Raw genomic sequence first — 21973 nt, forward strand, 5'->3', positions numbered from 1 at the left:
TTGCCGGGTTCTTGCCAGTGTGCAGGAGCACAACAGGATAAGGGGGGAGCATGGCCGGGACAAGGGGTTCACGACTCTCCTTACGATTTGTACCTGAACTTAAGACTGAGGGCCAAACTGGCCAACTAGTATTCCATATCATGCAGCGTCATGCCCAGTATAAAAGTGAGGGTCAGCCGGAAAGAAGGGGTTTTGCGCTTTCGGGACTCTCACTTTCGGGTGCTCAGAGTGTTTTCTCTCTCTCTCGCTCTCTGTCTCGGGGCCTCCCGTTCGTCTGGGATTGCGGTATCGAGTTTTATCTGTTTCGGGATTGCAGTTTCGGGACGAGACGGGCCTCGGTCAAGGGGTGGTGAGCAATTACACCGTACATCACTCGTTTGCATATGTCTATCCTTGTACATATCTGTATATATATATTGGTAGCAGTAGTAGTAAATTGTTCTTATCTCAACCCTCGGGTCTCTTTTCTTTTTCCTCTTTGATTCTCTCCCTCATCCCTGAGGTGTGGGAGGGTGAGAGGGGACTGTGTAGGGTAGAGTTGCCGGATCGGCCTAACCCACCACACCAACAATAACAAAAACAAACAAAAACCTACCACCACTACAGTGTCTCCAAATTTTCCAGACAGATAATAAGTCTGCCTAGTAATGAGGAAGGAGTAAAAATAAGCCCCAAACATTTCGTCTAAAAAGGAGTTGAAAATAGTCTGTGGCCATTAACACTAAAATATCTTCTTGTACACTTTTTACATTGTTCTCATATCACTAAGCAGCAGATTTATGGCTCCACTGTACATTTCCATACCTTAAAATACTTAAGATTTTTTTTTTAAATGTAACTTTAATTTTGATTGTTGGTAATGTTCAGTTTTGAGAAAACATCATCCTAGTAATAACATTCCTAGAATGAGTTTCCTTAATACATACTCCCAGTCTCGACTATAATTTTTTTTTTCTTGGAAAAAAGTGATACGCATAAATCCATTTTAGCATTCCTACTAAATGCCAAAGAACGTGCTACGTAAAAACACAGCTCAAGAACACAGAAAAAGTCTTGTATGATTAAACTGTATTACAGAATCATGAACGCTTAAGCTAGGACTGCTCACAACAGGTGATTTTTCAGTTAAATATACACTTTTATTGAAAGCATACATCTACAAAGTTTTTCCCTTTTACAGGCACACGTGCACTTGAATTCTTGCATAAATTAAAAAAAATTATCTAAGTAATTGACGTTTATGTAAAGATGCATAAGGTTTTAATCCTCAAAAATGCACAAGTTGTGGTAAATAGTTTAAAGTTAATTTTAAGTCTTTTCTGCACCCTAAGCTATGCTATGAATACTAACCTATTGCAATACATTATTCTAGCTGATCTTCCAACACATATCTGCTGAAAAACAATGCCAAAGTGTTGAGTGAAAAGAGAAAAAATTATTATGAAAACTGAAACTAAATAATATCTTAATTTTAAATGAATAATTATAAAGAAAACCACTTCATGCATACACTATAAGATGCAAGACAGATGTACTTGAAAGATGGCACCCAGAACTTTCTCTGTCATCTGATGAAAAAGGTCTAAAATAAAATTAACATGCTGTCCTTGTACAAAAGTTAGGTCTGATGCCGCATAGTGATGTGATTCAGTCTGTTCAGACAATCTAGTAATTGAAAATAGTCTGAAAAATCAAACTAAAAATCTTATCTGTATGATGACTGTTTCAACAATGGGATGGACTATTATCAAAAGACAGGGAATAAGAGTTTGAACACTGCTGCTACAATACCTGAAATGAAATATGCCAGCAATTTTTTGGGGGTGGAGGTGGTAGGGGAGGGGGGGTGTGCCCAGGACACAACACAAAAAAAGTGTCCACATAATACATCTTTCTTGCACTGTTTGTTCATCATAACTAAAAACAATTCTCGCTCTAAACTTAGTGTTGAGCTATAAATCAATATAACCTTGGAAAAAAAGCATCAGCACAGTATTCTGCTTGTGCTTTACTGCTGCCTTCATTCCTTCTCAATTCTAGGCATTACAAATAGTGGGTCACAGTATCCAGTGCTGACTTCGCTGCATGCTGGACTCAACAGGAGGACAACATTCAGAAGGAAGACAGTAAGGAAAGCAGAAGAGATGAATTTGAAATACTAGAAAAGAACCTAAATTTCATTCTTCTAGCTTGCAAAATGCATTACATAAGACCTCTACCAAACTCCAATTGGTCTACAAATCATGACTACAGAGATTACAAAATCTGTTCAGAAAGCAGAAGAAAATCCAATCTTTGCTGTGAGAACACATCATTATATCCTCCTTTGGCCTTGGAGATCTGAATGGGATGTATTAATAGCTAATAAGACTATAACAATTTGCCAGCATCTATCTTAAAGAACCCCCTATTTCCAGATAAGTGTGTGGCCTTTTTCCACAGAAAATAAAGTCACACTTTGCCTGGCTTTTCCAAACATTCATCCCAGGGCCGCTGTCTCCTCAAAATACTTGGTCTCCAGCTATGCTTTTCCCCTCTTCTCCCTTTCTTTCAGTTTTTCCAATTTCACACTTACATTGCAATGTTTGCACTGGTACAAGTATTCAGAATTATGTAAAAAAAAAAATATTCAATGAAGTTTTAAAGTCTGATCTCTTCTGGTTTTCTGAAACCACTTTGATAACTTTATTAAAATAATATCAACTTTTCTTTTCAGTTTCATGTTGAATTATTTTTAATTCTGTATTAGAATCTTCCTTCAAGCATAGGCCAAAGCACATTTACTAAAGACAGAGGTGCTTTTATTTCATTACGGATTACTCTTAACCTATTGAATCACGCTGCAAAAGTGCTTCCCCCTCTGAGGCGTAAAATTAGCAAAAATTTGAAAGAAATTAACTTGCTTTACCTTCTTTCTTTCAAAAGTCTCTGCTGGAATAAATAATTTCAAAAACAATGTCTCCCTTTTCCACTGGCAATAAATTATTTTACTCTACAAAACTGGTGGAAAACTCTGATTCAAGCATATGTTCTTTGTGGAACCACTCTCCAAACTGGCAGGACAGTAAGAACTATTCCACAGCTGCAAAAATCATACTCTGCCACAGCTACCACCAAACCCAGAATCTGGAGATTGTTTTTCAGAGCTTAAATTTCAGGATATATGTATGAATGAGCTATTAAATATTTAGCACCGCATTTCACATTCCAGGAAATTTCTGCATTCTTTCAAGGAACATTGCATGTTCTGTCCTTAGAACGCTCTTTTAAAATATTGTATGGCTTTTTTTACTCACTAGCCTAGGTGAATGAACTTAATAATCTCATTTTATTATTTTTCCTGCTCCAAAAACACCCTAAACTTTCCATCCCTTGTGGACTCCAGTAACACTTCTATCTATATCTCTACAATGCTAGCAAAGCTTTATTCTCACACTGCAAAAACTCTGGAAATTCTCCTACTCATTTAATAGTTTAGTATTTAAAAAAAAGTAGAATCTGTCTGATTAATCCTATGCTTGGTCTCTCCCATTCTCCCTCTTCACTATCCAGCAGTATATCTCACAGAATCACAGAATGTCAGGGATTGGAAGGGACCTCAAAGGATCATCTAGTCCAATCCCCCTGCCGGAGCAGGACCACCTAGATCAGATCACACAAGAACGTGTCCAGGCGGGTTTTGAACATCTCCAAAGAAGGAGACTCCACAACCTCTCTGGGCAGCCTGTTCCAGTGTTCTGTTACCCTTACTGGGAAGAAGTTCTTCCTCATGTTTAAGCGGAACCTCCGGTGTTCCAGCTTATATCCATTTCCCCTTGTCCTATCATTGGATGCCACTGAGAAGAGCCTGGCTCCATCCTCATGACAGTCACCCTTTACATATTTACAAACATTAATGAGGTCCCTCCTCAGTCTCCTCTTCTCCAAGCTAAAGAGACCCAGCTCCCTCAGCCTTTCCTCATAAGGAAGATGCTCCACTCCCTTAATCACCTTTGTGGCCCTGCGCTGGACTCTCTCAAGCAGTTCCTTGTCCTTCTTGAACTGAGGGGCCCAGAACTGGACACGATATTCCAGATGCAGCCTCACCAGGGCAGAGTAGAAAGGGAGGAGAACCTCTCTCGACCTACTCACCACACCCCTTCTAATACACCCCAGGATGCCATTGGCCTTCTTGGCCACAAGGGCACATTGCTGGCTCATGGTCATCCTGCTGTCCACCAGGACACCCAGGTCCCTTTCCCCTGGGCTGCTCCCCAACAGTTCCATCCCCAACTTGTACTGGTACATGAGGTTGTTCTTACCCAGATGCAAGACTCTACACTTGCCCTTGTTGTGTTTCATTAAATTTCTCCCTGCCCAACTCTCCAGCCTGTCCAGGTCTCTCTGAATGGCAGCACAGCCTTCAGGTGTGTCAGCCACTCCTCCCAGGTTAGGGTCATCAGCAAACTTGCTGACCATGCACTCTATTCCCTCATCCAAATCATCGATGAATATGTTGAACAATACAGGTCCCAGTACCGACCCTTGAGGGACTCCACTGGATACTTGCCTCCAACTGGACTCTGTCCCATTGACCACTACTCTCTGGCTTCTATCCTTCAGCCAGTTCACAATCCACCTCACTACCCGATCATCCAGACCACACTTCCTCAGTTTAGCTGTGAGGATGCCATGGGAGACTGTGTCAAATGCTTTACTGAAGTCAAGATAGACCACATCCACTGCTCTACCATCATCCACCCACTGGGTGATGTCCTCATCAAAGGCTGTCAGGTTTGTCAAGCACGACTTCCCCTTAGTGAAGCCATGTTGACTGCCCCTAATGACCCTCTTATCCTTGATATGCCTAGAGACAGCACCAAGGATAAGTTGTTCCATTATCTTTCCAGGGATAGAGGTGAGGCTGACTGGTCTATAGTTACCTGGGTCTTCCTTCTTGCCCTTTTTGAAGACCGGAGTGACATTTGCTTTCTTCCAGTTCTCAGGCACCTCTCCCGTTCCCCACGATTTAGCAAAGATGATGGCGAGTGGCCTGGCAATGACATCCGCCAGCTCCCTCAGCACCTGCGGGTGCATCCCATCAGGACCCATGGACTTATGGATGGCCGGGTTGCTTAACTGGTCCCTAATCAAGTCCTCATCAACCAGGGTAGACTCCTCCTCTATCCTGACTTCCTCAGGAGTCTCAGGGTTCCGGGGCTCATCAGGATAGCCTCCAGCAGTATAGACTGAGGCAAAGAAGGCATTCAGTAACTCTGCCTTCTTCTTATCCTCTGTCACCAGGGCACCCTCCTCCTTCACCAGTGGGCCTACATTGCCTCTAGTGTTAGTTTGATCTGCAATGTATTTGAAGAAGCCCTTTCTGTTGTCCTTGACCTTTCTTGCAAGGTTTAATTCCAAGGAGGTCTTAGCTTTCCTAGTTGCCTCCCTACATCCTCTGACAGCAGACCTATATTCCTCCCAAGTGGCCTGCCCCTCCTTCCATGATCTATACACTCTCTTTTTCCACTTGACTTTGCCCAACAGTTCCCCATTTAACCATGCAGGTCTCTTGGTGCCCTTTCTTGACTTCCTACCTGTTGGGATGCATCATTGGGATGCATCTCACTAGCAAGATCATGGAGCAGATCCTGCTGGCAACTATACTAAGGCACATGGAAAATAAGGAGGTGATTGGTGACAGCCAACATGGCTTCACTAAGGGCAAATCCTGCCTGACTAATTTGGTGGCCTTTTATGATGAGCTTACAGCATTGATGGATAGGGGAAGAGCAACTGACATCATCTACCTGGACACATCCAAAGCATTTGATACTGCCCCACGCGACATCCTTGCCTCTAAACTGGAAAGACATGGTTTTGATGGATGGACCACTAGGTGGATAAGGAATTGGCTGGATGGTCGCACTCAAAGAGTTGTGGTCAACGGTTCAATGTCCACATGGAGGCCTGTGACGAGCGATGTTCCTCAGGAGTCAGTACTGGGACCAGTGCTATTTAACATCTTTGTTGGAGACATGGACAGTGGGATCGAGTGCACCCTCAGCAAGTTTGCAGATGACACCAAGTTGTGTGGTGTTGTGGACACGCTGGAGGGAAGGGATGCCATCCAGAGGGACCTTGACAGGCTGGAGAGGTGGGCCTGTGAGAAACTCATGAAGTTCAACAAGGCCAAGTGCAAGGTCCTGCATGTGGGTCGGGGAAATCCCAAGCACAAGTACATGCTGGGTGGAGAATGGATTGAGAGCAGCCCTGAGGAAAAGGACTTGGGAGTGCTGGTGGATGAGAAGCTCAACATGAGCCGGCAATGTGCACTGACAGCCCAAAAAGCAAATTGCATCCTGGGCTGTATGAAAAGAAGTGTGGCCAGCAGGTCAGGGGAAGTGATTCTGCCCCTCTACTCAGCTTTTGTGAGACCCCATCTAGAATACTGCGTTCAGCTCTGGAGTCCCCAACACAAGAAGGACATGGAGCTACTGGAGCGAGTCCAGAGGAGGGCCACGAAGTTGATCCGAGGGCTGGAGCACCTCTGCTATGAAGACAGGCTGAGACAGTTGGGGCTGTTCAGCCTGGAGAAGAGAAGGCTCCGGGGTGATCTTATAGCAGCTTTCCAGTACCTAAAGGGGGCCTACAGGAAAGCTGGAGAGGGACTTTTTACAAGGACGTGTAGTGATAGGACAAGGGGCAATGGATTCAAACTGAAAGAGAGGAGATTTCGATTAGATATAAGGAAGAAATTTTTTACATTGAGGATGGTGAGGCACTGGAACAGGTTGCCCAGAGAAGTTGTGAATGCCCCATCCCTGGAAGCGTTCAAGGCCAGGTTGGATGAGGCTTTGGGCAACCTGGTGTAGTGGAGGATTTCTCTGCCCATGGCAGGGGGGTTGTAACTAGATGATCTTTAAGGTCCCTTCCAACCCTAACCATTCTATGATTCTATGATTAAACCTCAGAAAAAAAATAGCTGTCTAAACAGTAAAATCTGTAGGGCATCACAAAATGCTGAGAAGGGGAATGGCAGGGAGGAGTTGTTAAGTACGGTTCATTCAACCTTATTCCTTAACCCAGAACTATTAAGAACTACTACTACAATGACACACTATAATCGTACAGATTTTCAGTAAGATCATGGCATGTTTTCCAACCTTCAATTAATTACTAAGACATATAGAATCATACAAAGGTTTGGGTCGGAAGGGACCTCAAAGGTCATCTCGTTTCAACCCCACTGCCATGGGCAGGGACACCTTCCATGAGGTCAGGTTGCTCAAAGCCTCATCCAAATTGGCCTTGAACACTTCCAGGGATGGGACAGCCACAGCTTCTCTGGGAAACCTGGTCCACTACTTCATCACTCTCACTATAAAAAATTTCTTCCGTATATCTAATCGAAATCTCCCCTCTTTCAGTTTGAATCCATTGCCCCTTGTCCTATCACTACACACCCTTGTAAAAAGTCCCTCTCCAGCTTTCCTGTAGGCCCCCTTTAAGTACTGGAAGGCTGCAATAAGATCACCCCGGAGCCTTCTGCAATAAGTTCACCTCCAGGCTGAACAGCCCCAACTCTCTCAGCCTGTCTCCATAGGAGTCATGCTCCAGCCCTCGGATCATCTTTGTGGTCCTCCTCTGAACTCACTCTAGCAGCTCCATGTCCTTCTTGTGTTGGGGACTCCAGAGCTGAACCCAGTACTACAGGTGAGGTCTCACGAGAGCAGAGTAGAGGGGCAGAATCGCCTCCCTCGACCTGCTGCCCACACTGCTTTCGATGCAGACCAGGATACGGTTGGCTTTCTGGGCTGCCAGCACACATTGCCAGCTCATGTTGGGCTTCTCCTCAACAAGCACCCCCAAGTCCCTCTCCTCAGGGCTGCTCTCAATCCATTCTCCATCCAGCCTGTACTTGTGCTTGGGATTGCCCCAGCCCACATGCAGGACCTTGCACTTGGCCTTGTTGAACTTCAAGAGGTTCTCACAGGCCCACTTCTCCAGCCTGTCATGGTCCCTCTGGATGGCATCCCTTCCCTCCAGCGTGTCCACAACACCACACAACTTGGAATCTCGACTAGTTCAGAAAAAAAGATCATACCTGTCTGTCTGTGTATTCTTTTCATGAAAACATTTCTTCTGTTATCAGCAAGTCTTGTAAGAGCTTTGTTTTCAGACACATAATGGCTCAAGCCTTCTCCCATAGGAAATATTCCAGACTGACTTCAACACTAATAAGCACAACTCTCTCTGTTTAATGGGTGATGTTTTGTCTGAAATGTAAGCATCCAACAGAATGTGGTACATGTTCAATGTGTGATACCTATTCAAAACTGTTAATGTCTGTGGTAGAATGAAACTGTTAGAAAATGCTTCATCTTTTTCTTTTCACCTCAGTACATCGATATCGTAGCTTCTCAGCCCCTTTGTTGCTGAAGGCTTAGCCATCATTAGACATCTCAGAAATATGTGAAGTTACTGCCAGAACATTTACTCTTAAAATGCAGCTTATAGGCCTTACTATTAACACCTTTCAGGAATTTCCTTCAGGAGAAAGATACTTACAAATAGCTATTTGTAGTGCTGCCTAGGAGAGGGAAAAATTTACTTTTGTTTTTTCATTTACTGGATTCTAAGTACATTGAATGGAATGTGCTGAAATCCTTCTGATTTCCTCAAGTCTATCCAAAGATAAAAAGAACCAACTTATCAGTTCCTGCAGTGTTATTTTTCAGCATGAGAAATACCAAATTAATACACAGAATCATAGAATGGTTTGGGTTGGAAGGGACCTCAAAAATCATCTAGTTCCAACCCCCCTGCCATGGGCAGGGACACCCTCCACTACACCAGGTTGCTCAAAGCTCATCCAACCTGGCCTTGAACACTTCGAGGGATGGGGCAGCCACAACTTCTCTGGGCAATCTGTGCCAGTGCCTCACCACCATCAGAGGGAAGAATTTCTTCCTTATATCTAATCTAAATCTTCCCTCTTTCAGTTTAAATCCATTGCCCCATGTCCTGTCACTATATGCCCTTGTAAAAAGTCCCTCTCCAGCTTTCCTGTAGGCCCCCTTCAGGTACTGGAAGGCTGCTATAAGATCACTCCGGAGCCTTCTCTTCTCCAGGCTGAACAGCCCCAACTCTCTCAGCCTGTCTTCATAGCAGAGGTGCTCCAGCCCTCGGATCATCTTCCTGGCCTCCTCTGGACCCGCTCCAAAAGCTCCATGTCCTTCTTGTGCTGGGGACCCCAAAGCTGAACGCAGCACTGCAGGGGGGGGTCTCACGAGAGCAGAGCAGAAGGGCAGAATCCCCTCCCTTGACCTGCTGGCCACGCTTCTTATGATGCAGCCCAGGACACGGTTGGCTTTCTGGGCTGCAAGTGCACATTGCTGGCTCATGTTGAGCTTCCCATCCACCAGCACTCCCAAGTCCTTTTCCTCAGGGCTGCTCTCAATCCATTCTCCACCCAGCATGTACTTGTGCTTGGGATTTCCCCGACCCACATGCAGGACCTTGCACTTGGCCTTGTTGAACTTCATGAGTTTCTCACAGGCCCACCTCTCCAGCCTGTCAAGGTCCCTCTGGATGGCATCCCTTCCCTCCAGCGTGTCCACAACACCACACAGCTTGGTGTCATCTGCAAACTTGCTGAGGGTGCACTCAATCCCACTGTCCATGTCTCCAACAAAGATGTTAAATAGCACTGGCCCCAGTACTGACCCCTGAGGAACACCACTCGTCACTGGCCTCCACTTGGACATTGAACCATTGACCACAACTCTTTGAGAGTGACCATCCAGCCAATTCCTTATCCACCAAGTGGTCCATCCATCAAAACCATGTCTTTCCAGTTTAGAGGCAAGGATGTTGTGCGGTACAGTGTCAAATGCTTTGGACAAGTCCAGGTAGACGATGTCAGTTGCTCTTCCCTTATCCACCAATGCTCTAACCCCATCATAGAAGGCCACCAAATTAGTCAGGCACAATTTGCCCTTAGTGAAGCCATGTTGGCTGTCACCAATCACCTCCATGTGCCTTAGCATAGTCACCAGGAGGATCTGCTCCATGATCTTGCCGGGCACAGAGGTGAGACTGACTGGCCTGTAGTTCCCTGGTCTTTTAAAAACTGGGGCTATGTTTCCCCTTTTCCAATCATTGGGAACTTCACCAGACTGCCACAACTTCTCAAATATGATGGATAGTGGCTTAGCAACTTCATCCGCCAGTTCCCTCATGACCAGCGGATGCACCTCATCAGGTCCCATGGACTTGTCCACCTTCAGGTTCCTTAGATGGTCTCGAAGCTGATCTTCTCCTACAGTGGGCGGTTCTTCATTCTTCCAGTTCCTGCCTTTGCCTTTTTTGATTTGGACTGTGCAGCTGGAGCTCTTGCCAGTGAAGAATAAGGGAAAAAAGTCACTGAGTCCCTCAGCCTTCTCTATAACCTGGGTAGCCAGGTCTCCCGTTTCCTGAGAGGGCCCACATTTTCCCTAGATCTCTTTTTATCACTGACATATCTATAGAAGTTTTTCTTGTTGCCCTTGATGTCCCTGGCCAGACTTAACTCTATCAGGGCTTTAGCTTTCCTAACCTGATCTCTGGTTGCTTGGACAATTTCTCTGTATTCTTTCCAGGCTACCTGTCCTTGTTTCCACCTTCTATAGGCTTCCTTTTTGTGTCCAAGTTGGTCCAGGAGCTCCTTGTTCATCCATGCAGGCCTCCTGGTGTTTTTGCCTGACTTCCTCTTTGTTGGGATGCACCGCTCCTGAGCTTGGAGGAGGTGATCCTTGAATATTAACCAGCTTTCTCAGGCCTCTCTTCCCTCCAGGGATTTCTCCCATCATACTCTACCAAGGAGATCCCTGAAGAGGCCGAAGTCTGCTCTCCTGAAATCCAGGGTAGTGAGCTTGCTGAGTGCCCTCCTTGCTTCCCTAAGGATCTTGAACTCCACTATTTCATGGTCACTACAGCCAAGGCTGCCCTTGAGCTTCACATTCCCCACCAGCCCCTCCTTGTTGGTGAGAACAAGGTCCAGCAAAGCGCCTCTCTTCATTGTTTCCACTGTCATTTGGAGAAGGACGTTATCATCAATGCATTCCAGGAACCTCCTGGATTGCCTATGCCCTGCTGTGTTGTCCCTCCAACAGATATTGGGATGGTTGAAGTCCCCCATGAGGACCAGGGCTCCTGAACATGATGCTGCTCCTATCTGTCTATAGAGGGCCTCATCCACTCAGTCTTCCTGGTCAGGTGGCCTGTAGCAGACCCTCACTGCAATGCCACCTGTCCCTGTCCTCCCTTTAATCCTGATCTTCCATTCCTGAGCCTGTATCCTTCCATTCCAATACTCCAGTCATAGGATTCATCCCACCATGTCTCCGTGATGCCAATAAGATCATAACCCTGCAGGTGTGCACACATCTCTAACTCCTCTTCTTTATCCTCTTGTTTATTCCTCATGCTGTGTTCGTTTGCATAGAGGCATTTAATTTGGGCTCCAGATGAATCTGACTTCCTGGCTGGAGTGGCTGGAATTCCTTTCTGCTTCTCTTCAGGTGCTCTCAGCTTGTCTTGATCAAGCCTGATATTATCCTTCTGCCCCTTCAAATCTAGTTTAAAGCCCTGTGAATGAGCCCTGCTGGCTGTTGCGTAAGACCCTTGTTCCCCTTTGAGAAAGGTGAATCTCATCTGGTGCCAGCAAGCCTGGTGCCATGTGGCCCATCCCATTGTCAAAAAACCAAAATCGTGGCGATGACACCAGCCACGGAGCCACATATTAAGAGACTGGGCATGTCTGTTTCTTCCAGTGTCACTGCTCGCAACTGGAAGGACAGAAGAAAAGATAACCTGTGCCCTAGATCCCCTTACCAGCTGTCCCAGGGCCCTGAAGACTCTCTTGATTGCCCTTGGACTTTGTGCTGCAGCTTCATCACCACCCACATGGAAGAGCAGTAAAGTATAGTAGTCCAAGAGCCGTACCAGGCTAGGAAGTTTCCCAGCGATGTCCTTAACCCGGGCTCCAGGGAGGCAGCAGACTTCCCTCAGAGCAGGGTCTGCCCGGCATATCGGTCCTTCTGTTCCCCTCAGATGGGAGTCACCTATAACTATTATCTGTCTTTTCTTCCTTGTGGAGGTGGTCGTGATATGGGGAATAGGCCTTTCTGACCCTGGCAACACCTCTGGTGTAGATGGTCCCTCAGCCACATCGTCCATTCATGGGCCTCCCACCTCCAGAGCCTCATACCTGTTGTGCAGAGGCACCTGGGAAGGCGAGGTGGGCAAGGAGGGGGTTCGCCTGCTGCCTTGAGCACAGACTTGCCTCCAATCACTCCTTTCCTTTAAGCTACTGCCTTCTGCCTGATGGAGGGAGGATATAGAATCCCTTTCATCTTGGGTTTTTTCTGGTGGCTGCTCCTGTTGCTTTCTCAGGTTGGGCAGAGCATGACACCACCAGTTTCTCCCTTTCTCAGACTCCCTGATGCTCCTTAACCTTTCTACTTCCTCTTGCAGCTCTGCGACCATATATATGGACCTAGCCATAAAGAAATTCAAATAATATTACTTTAAAATAAAATCTAATCATTCATCCTATAAATTAAACTTTGTCGTGAAATTAAAACATTATTTTTTACCAAAATATTCAGTAGAGTTTATTTCCATGCTTATTCTAATACAATTGCTCTTAGAAGATGTCAAGATACATAGCTTTATATCACTATCAAATACAAGGTAAGGCATAAATATCACAGTTGCGCTCCATATATTTGTGGTTAGTATCAGTCCCCTGAACTTACAAAACAACATATACCACAATCAATAAATAATCAATAATCCTTACCGCTTTGTACCCCGTATCTGTTTTGCATGCTTTTTTCCCTGAAAACATTAGGATTCCTTGCCAGGACAGCCTGCAGCAAGACTGGTATATCTCCCTCTGGATCATCACTGCCAAGGTTATCTTTCAATTCTCTGGAATTGCAAAATTAAGCAAATAAAGAGGCAAATTCAAATTATAAGAAACCATACGTCAAGTGAAAAAAAAAGAAAGCAAAACAAACCCAATCAAAACCAAGCCAAACCAAAAATACAACAATTACTGTTAAAATATAGAAAAAAACAAGTCTGTTCCCTGTCTCTATTTTTTTTCCCTCTCTTGTTTAAGGAATGGAAGAAGAGGTATTTCTCCTAGCCTTCAAAATTATTTTCTGTTAATAAGCAATTATATAGACATGGCTGTCAGTTTCAAACTGCTATTACAATTTTCTTATGCCCACTTTTGTATTGTGATCTTTTCCGTACAAGAAGAACGCTTTGACATAACATCAAGAAAGTATTATGTAGGAGTGAAAATAAGATATGTGTGAATGTATAACATTCAGGTTGCAGCCCAACAGTTGGAGAATCTTTTATTTTTAAAAGGAAAATTGGCATATCTTTGACATCACAGGATTCCCTTCAAACCATTCACTTATTGTTTGCTTTGATGACTTTTAAAAGATACTTCAGTTTGATCATAACAATTGATTGGAACACGTAGGAAAAAGACAGGGCTGTCAACATAAGACAATTCAAAGGACACCAGGGAAAAAGGAAAAAACAAAATATATATTAACAAAAAGAGCATATGTTAATATGGTTTAATTCTTAAAAATATTTAAGTTCAATATCTAATCAGAACTGACATGAGTCTTACATGGGTGTCTCAAAAAAGTATCTTTTTGTGTAATGCTGGGTATATAATTTGTCTATGCGTATTATTAACCAAAGTTGAACACAAATGACTTGCACAGTCAAGATCACAAATTTTGCACTCTTAACTAGCAAGAATGGAACAAGCAGCAAATCTATTAAAAAATAAAAATTAGTTATGCATAAGGGCTGTTGGACAATTACTAACATTCTGATTGAATGAAACAATTGACTCTCATACAGCAGTAATCTGTTAAGCAAGTCTAATAAAAAACCTGCATGTTCTAATTTACAGATTCTCACAAATGCCCTTCTCAATTCAGTTCATTTTAATTTCAAGGAATAAGGATGGTGATCTGATATAGTTGAAGTTTAAAATACATACATGTGATCTGTTGACACCTGATTGAGACTGTGGACAAGCTGTGAAACTAGATTTTCATCCCTGCAAGCCAGAAGGCAGTTCACCTCTTCAGCTATCCGTCCATTGAAAAGCAGGCTTTTTGTTGTTGTAGCAGGTAAAGGTGATGGAAGAGGGAGCTGGTTCAAAACTGTTATCAGAAAACAGAAAGGAGTTCAGAATCATTTCATGAATCACAAGTATACAAAGATGGACATCATCTTACTCCCTCACATGATTAAGAAAGAAAATCTGACCACTACATGTGAAATATAGGAAAGATTTCTGGATTATTTTTTTTTTAAATCATGAACACACATGCACACACAAAGGCTGGACTGTTTTAAACAAAGTAATGCAGTCAAGTCCATAAGTTATATTACTGTATTATTGTAAATATTTAACTGCGCTAAGGCAAGTATTAATAATAAAAACATACTTTTAAACATTCCAGAATATTAAGTTATTTAATGTTATGGTAGTTTTCTCTTGGAGCTGAAAGTATGGATAAAGGGAAAGAAGGAAACGCAAAATCCTTGTAGTTGCATGCGGTACTGTAAGTGCATTGATCATATACTTTAAGTTTTCTACTCTGATCTTCATATTTAATTAGTTTGGTGAGGATTTAAAAAAAACCAAACAAAACCACCACCAAAAAACCTAAACAACTCAACAACCAATTTAAGCCACTAATGAAATTCTCAGTTTATTCTTTTCCTGTTGTACTCATTTCTATGTAAGCAATCTTCTCCAGAAAAGGCTAGTATCGTTGGTTGGAATGATCACTAAAATGTCAATTCAGTCAATATACCTATTCAGAAATCTTGGTAAAAAAATTTGTTTAATGAAAACACCTACCACAATACTTCAATTAGATTATAAATGAGCATACTATACTTTCAGAGGGCATTCTTGGGTCTACAGGCATAACAAGGAAGTGTACCAAATAAAAAGCCTTGACCAGATAATTTGGCAGGGCTACAGAGATGAGAGTAAGCCAGAAGAGGCCAAAAAGCCTGCTACATAGGAAAGTCACTTTCATGGGTCCACGAAAACAAGCTGACTCTGACTTCAAGTTCCCGGGCTGATTACATTAGAAATAGCTTCAGAAAAAAAACAACTGTGAAATATACTCTTTTGGCTCTTTTATATTTTGAAATTCTTTTTAAAAAAAGAAGGGGAGAGGGGCAGAATTCCATTATTTCCCCCTCCCTATACAACATATATCATTACTGTATTTAGAAATAAACTGCAATTCAAATAAAAGCGTACAATACAGTAAAATAGCTAGCTTTCATTACTTGCATTAGATTACCTTGAACGTGCCTTGAAACTTGGAAAAATTAGTAAGATCAGCAAAACATATTTATTAAAACAGTATAAATTCGGATAGTTAACTGAGCCTACTCTACTACCTCTACTCATCATGTCCTCCATGTTTTTAGGGCAACAGGACTTGTCCATTCCAGTTCCTTCTTTTCACATAGAGAGAAATAAGCCTTTCTTTCACCTACTCCCAAGTTTCTAAACATCAGATAAATATGACCAATAAAGAAGCAAATGCACCTAAAACAAGGGCTAATCCCACCAAAGGTAGTTCAGTGTTTCAAGAAACTCTTGCACCAGGAGACTGACCAGTGACTTCTACCAGTTAAGTATTTTGACTTCTTTAGAAACTTACCTGCAAATACTTAGTGCTGGAAAACTGCCCATAGCCCAGAAACTTATGATTTGCATCCTGATGGCCCATTATTAGACACACATATATACACATATAAATACACAAGCAGCATCTTCCAATATGATATTTCAGAATATCAGGAAGACATGAAGAAGTGGGGTTTTCCCCCCTTGAATAAATCTGCTTTTTTCACTGTAGGCAATTAAATTCAATTGCTGGGTATATGCTTTCAGCATCTCTTGGAAAGTCTCCATATTTCAACAGTATAATAATAAAAACAAGAGCTCAGAAGAATCACTCGGGTCACTGAGTCCAATTATCCTCAGACAGACAATTGAGCTATATACTCTTGCTTATACTTTATAAACAGGATGCATCTTTGCCCCAACTTCTCTTATTAGAATGGTTATTCTAGGATCTCATTATAGTAATGATAAATCTCCTCTTAGTTTCCACTAGAAATTTATTTTTGGACAGATTATAACCATTTGGTTTTGTGCCAGTATCAGCTTTTAATGTAAATAGTTCTTTTCCTTTCTTTGCATTTTGTCTTCCTGACGTATTTAAAGACAGCACGCATGCCTCATCTGCTCCTTTTGTAGGCTGAACAGCCAAGAAAGAAGTCTCATAGGTTCAGCTGCTTATTTCCATTCTAGCAGCCATTCTTTGCACCTGTTAATTAGAGAAACTTTTTTGTACTTTGTCCAAAACTAAGGAACTAGACTTCAAGTATATTCAGCATATTCCGCAATCCTCTCTAGCTGAACATCAGTCTAATCTTCTCTCTCTTCAGTGAAGTTGAAGAGATGTATGTTTTAGAGAAGTATTTTATCATTTATATGTTTTTCTTTATTTCTGTGGTACCCAGGTATGTTACTGGATGATATTCCAAACAAACAATGAATTCCTATATTTTATGCTTCAAGTTTACTTAAGGTGTGAACCTACATTTCATTTCATTTCATTTCATGTTTAAATTAGCATATATTTTGGATATATTTTTAAAATTTGAGCTATTACAAAATTAACATTTTTAATATCAAATGTGATTTTGAACAGATTTACTTTTAAGAACTTTAAAAATAAAACTATTTTTAGTATTTTGAAAATGCAGGTATTTACTGAAAAGGTAGAAGGGAACATAGCAAAGACAAAAAAAAGAAGAGTACTTACGGTCTGTAAGACTAGCAATCCCTGCAAGAGTAGTGATGGGAACATGAGGCATATCCCCATTCATCCTGAAGTTCTGGGATGGTAGCGCCTACACAGATATTTTAGTTCAGGTGCCAGCTATCATTACTTCCCATCTCCCAAGCACTAAAAAAAAAACAAACAAAAACACAAACCGACAACACACACACACACAAAAAAAAAAAACACAACAAAAAAACACACACACAAAATCAAATTAAAATTCTTGGTTTACTTAAAAGAATTTTAAATTCAATAACATAAATGAAACACAGATCATAACCTCAGCTGCATACTAAGTAAATTTTGTCAAATGTGGGTAGAACAATGTAGAATTTAAATATCAAATGGCATTAAGCAATCAAAAGGCAAGCTTTTGGTCTCAGAAGCAGAGCTCTTCACCAAAAAAGATGAAAGATAAAGCAATCAAAAAAAATAAAATTGCTCAGACTGTACAGTACCAACTCAAAAATTGGTAACAAAACTTCTGTTGGTTCATACTGCAGTCGACAGCACTTAATCTATAACCAGTTTAAGTAGTTAGGTGCTATATTCACTTCCCAGTTTTGGAGAAGGAAATATTTTTCATATAAGAAGCTAGCAAAAACAAAAGGAATAATTAACAAATGCAAAAGTCAAGTAGTAAACAAAGCAACAAATACAAAATCTTAGTCACCACTGAACTAGCTTGTTTATTTACTGTAAAACAGCACAGTTTATATTCAATTACTGAAAAGGAATTTGTTCATCCAGTTTTCACTAACTATAAAGATCACAATTGTAAGGAAGTCCACATTATTAAAAAAAACCACCAAAACCAAACCAAACTAAAAACCAAAAAGAACCCAAATCCACCCCCTCCCAAAAGATCATTAAAATAATTTCAATTGCAGTTCCAAACCAACAAAAATTTACAGAGATCACACATTACAATCCACTATTGTTATACAAATGAAATGAAATGAAATGAAATGAAATGAAAAAAATTGAGCACGATATTTTCTGAAGACAAACAAAATAAATTAAAGGAAAGGAACTTGATATATATACATTTACCTATTATAGACAGGCTCCTGTGTTAACAGTTCGTGAAACAGTAAAGATGACTTCTGTCAGCATTTATGTTATCTATTGAAGATGCTGAAATCGTGATTTGCTTACACCTACTTTATAAGCCAACATTTTTGCAAATTACATATATGATATATATAAACCAAAAGATCATTGTTATTTCCTTAGTAAATTTTATCTCATTCTTTCTCATGCCACACCAATGACAATATACAGGACACTGCTGCTAATACATATCTACAGATTCCAAGCAAGACAAGGAAACTGAATGTTATAAATCTTTTTTCTGCTCAAAGTTTTCAAGAACCACTGAAGTTAACTTTTCAAAGTTTTCCTATCTACACACAGCTGAATTCTTCAGGTGGCAACAGGGGACAACACAATGAACACACAAAAGAAACCCACCCAACACTGAGGTTAAACAGAACTGACAATGAGTTGACTTCCTTTGCCGCACCGGCCACAAGCTCATTCCTATCAGTAAATTACATTTGTTTATTAAAAATATAGTACATTACAGGTGCAGAAAACTAGTTAAAGGAAACTGCTGCAGACAGATATGTTGTGTGGGCTGTTGTGTTTGGTTTTTTTTTAATCCAGGAGAAAACAGCCTTCAAACACCCAGAGCAGTTTCAAATACTACTCAATACTGGTGTTTCTTTACCTGAAACAAATACCAATATACACAGAATTTCAGTGGCTGCTTTAGTTCCACAAATAAGCAATTCTTAAAGAAAAAAAAAAAGGACTTAACTTTTCCCACAATGAGTCTGCAACAGCAAACCCACAAGAGCTTTTAGAATTTAAGTTTTCATTGAAAGGTAAGTAAAGAACACCTTTCACACATAAGTTGTATATACAAGAAAAAGGTCATGTCTGATGATCTCTCCTCTCCTGACTGAAACTGCATCAAAGCTGACTAAGGCCACGTCACTAGTCAGTATTATTGTAAATCCTGTATGTAACACAGAAACAAGGGGGAAGAGGGAGAATCTGTTCACTTTCCCTTCCTGATTGCCTAGGAAAGCTGTAAACATCAGAAGCAGTCACTACTAATGCAAGTTCTTTCCTGGTATTACTGCCACAATAATTAAATTATGCAGATATTCAATAGGAAAAATTCCTCCAAAACCAGACACTTAAATTTGAAATCTTCAGATTACAGATACATAAGAAAGCTGAACTGCCAGATCTGGGAGTGGAACAAGTGCAGAGAGCTAGGATGGTGAAGGGAAGAGTAAGCTTTCTAAGAGGAGAATAGAAGGGGTTGGTTTGTTTAGTTAACAAAACAAAGGTCAAAAGGGGAGGTGGTTGCTCTCTCTAAGGCAGTCAAAGAAGGTTACAAAGGAAAAATGCTACAGGGCAATGCTAGCACAACAATAAATGGGAGCCATGAATGCAAACGAGGTGGGATTCAATTCCAGAACTAGAGAGTGAGGTCCAGTGAAACTAGAACTCTAATTTGATGTCACTGAGAACATTATTAAACCCACTCATTTAGGGAATTCAAAATATCAAGTAGGGAAAAAAAATTGACAGCTCAAGACAAGATATGTTCTTTCATATAAAACATCAGAACAGCATGCAACAATTAATGGCTCAACTGTCAGACAAGCTTTGTTGGGTTTTGGTTTTGTTTTTTCATTCCCCAACTGTAACAAGAGTTAAAAGTAAAACACTGTAACAGCTCACAATTAGTCAAGAAGAATCAACATTTATCAATATTTAGAAAGTTTACATTATCAGCTTTGTACAGTAGCTATTACCAGTAGTACAGCATTTCTGCCTCTAGATTGAAAAAAAATGAAACTGTTAGTTAATATTAGCTGAATTAAGGAAATCAAAGAACTGCTGCATTGGAAAGCTTTTAAACAATGCATCAGAGTGTAGCAGTTCAAATTGAGAAGTAGACATCCAATTTACATATATGCAAAGGAGGTCTTGCATATTCAGTATATATGTATTTAGACTCTTGCTACTTTATAAGAAACAACAGATATTGTAAAAGACATTCCAGGGAGGAAGAAACTACAGTGCACAAAGGAAGTGATACAAAGAACCCTTTAGTGAAAGAAAAAGAGTGAAAGGGCAGCATATATTGAGAATATATGAAAAGCTATTATCATAATACACCAGAAAAGAAGTGAAGCCAAGCCAAGATAGCAAGGAAAGTAATACTTAAAAAGTTTATGCTATGGATAATAACTACACATTTAAAGTGTTACTTCTGTATGTTATCTTCTTCCTTTTTTTTGTCAATTATGTATATTCTCCTTTACTGCAAATTAACATTCCAAAGAAAATTCCTATCAAAATGTTAAATTTAAAATGTTGTGGGTTGTTCTGTGTAGAGGTTTGGGTTTGGTTTTTTTTTTTTTAAGTAGAAAATAAATATGTGGCTGGTAAAACAGTCCATAACATGGACACAGAAAATACTGACTGTCTTCGGTGGAAGGTTTGGGCCATGTCATGCAGATCCTCTCAACACATCTCTTTATATATACTGCATTTCTCACCATAATACTGAGTTAATGGCAGAGTGGAAAACTAAGAGAAGGAAAAAAAAACCCAAAAACCTCTTTAGAGAGAATGGACAGGCATGAGTAAAATTAAGGGAGGAAGAGAGGATGAAAGTTGTGAACAATTTAGGTACAGAATCAGTGATCACTCAGTGAAGAGATAGACTACAATGAGAGAAGAAAAACAAGCAAACAAAAAAAAATCCACACCAAACAAAAAAAAACCAAGCCACCACCAAACAAAAAATAAAAAACACCCACAAAAAAAAAAAACAAGAAAAAAGAAACAAACTGCAATTTTTTTTTCAGATATTGCAGCATCTGACTATCAATGAAATGATCAGAGGACTCCGACCACTAGTTACCATATGAAGGTTCAAGCTCTGCATTTATGAAACATTCCCCTTGGTTGAAATACATCCTTGTCTCATTAACAAAAATAAGTTTTTCCATGGCTTAGCTATGTACGTGCATGAGAACGGTGGAAAACAAAATAAAGGGGAAAATCTGTTTCTGTGCAATAGTACACAGACTCAGTAGTAATGCAAAGATAAGTAACACACCCCAGGATTCAGAAATTTAGTATGTACGTTTAAATGTTTCATTCCCCATACTCCAGGGTATTCTTTAACTTATCGTATCTTTAGATTTAAAAAATAACTTATATATGACTAACCAAATATATTTCTGAGAAATCAGAGATAAAATTAGGTGGATTAAAATTAAATTTTCAAAAAGGGCTAGGGTATTAGGTCTCTATAGTTTTCGTTTTTAAAAGCATTCTGTTAAATAGAATACTTTAAATACAGTTATGTTTTATTTAGTTTAAACTATGAAATCTTTAGTTAGAATTAAAATACTTTAAAAAGTGATTTTCATTTCTTATATGTTTAGTAGTGCTGTATTGATGTAACCGCAGCACTATGATCAAAGTTGATTACTGTAGCTGCACAAAGTAAACCAGTACAACTCATTTATTAGCTACTTTATAATTCAGGTGAGCAGTGGACTTTTCTTTTAAAACAGCAAACATCCTATTATAAATTTAAGAAGCCTTGCCTCATAGCCAGTTTTAAGTTTCCACATTTTGCAATAAACTACTTTTCTTGTTAGATACAACATGAAGCTCTGCTAGTTATCAGTCCACAAATTGTTCTAAAAAAAAAAAAACACCACTTAAAGAATGAGGGAGAGAGGTAGAAAGAGAATGAATTAATATCCTCTAGTTATTCAAATAAGATGCCATGACTAAGTTTAGCATACAGATTTACCCACAAGAGGGGAGATTTCTGGTTTCCATATCAGAGCTACAGTTTCAAACAAGTTACAAGTTTCCACAATGAAATGCTTTTAAAAATACTTTAAAAAAATACTAAGGAAGGAGATATGGTTGCTAAAACATGGTCTAGAATTTAAATTACATGGAAAAAACAA

General features: G+C 40.5%; 1 protein-coding gene across 5 annotated transcripts in view; it reads right to left on the reverse strand.

The window, feature by feature from the left end:
* LOC104371354 (nipped-B-like protein) overlaps positions 1–21973 on the reverse strand; it is a 215448-nt gene that overhangs the window by 111614 nt on the left and 81861 nt on the right. For all 5 annotated transcript variants that reach the window (XM_086630241.1, XM_086630242.1, XM_086630238.1 and 2 more), the window contains exons 2-4: positions 16932–17075; positions 14063–14228; positions 12827–12957 (exon numbers count right to left, since the gene is read on the reverse strand). In XM_086630241.1, the coding sequence (XP_086486367.1) occupies positions 12827–12957; positions 14063–14228; positions 16932–16995 (361 nt within the window). In that variant the 5' untranslated portion in view covers positions 16996–17075. The remainder of the gene's footprint in view (positions 1–12826; positions 12958–14062; positions 14229–16931; positions 17076–21973) is intronic.

Source organism: Tauraco erythrolophus, chromosome W (genome assembly GCF_009769465.1).
Source record: "Tauraco erythrolophus isolate bTauEry1 chromosome W, bTauEry1.pri, whole genome shotgun sequence".
NCBI lineage: Eukaryota > Metazoa > Chordata > Aves > Musophagiformes > Musophagidae > Tauraco > Tauraco erythrolophus.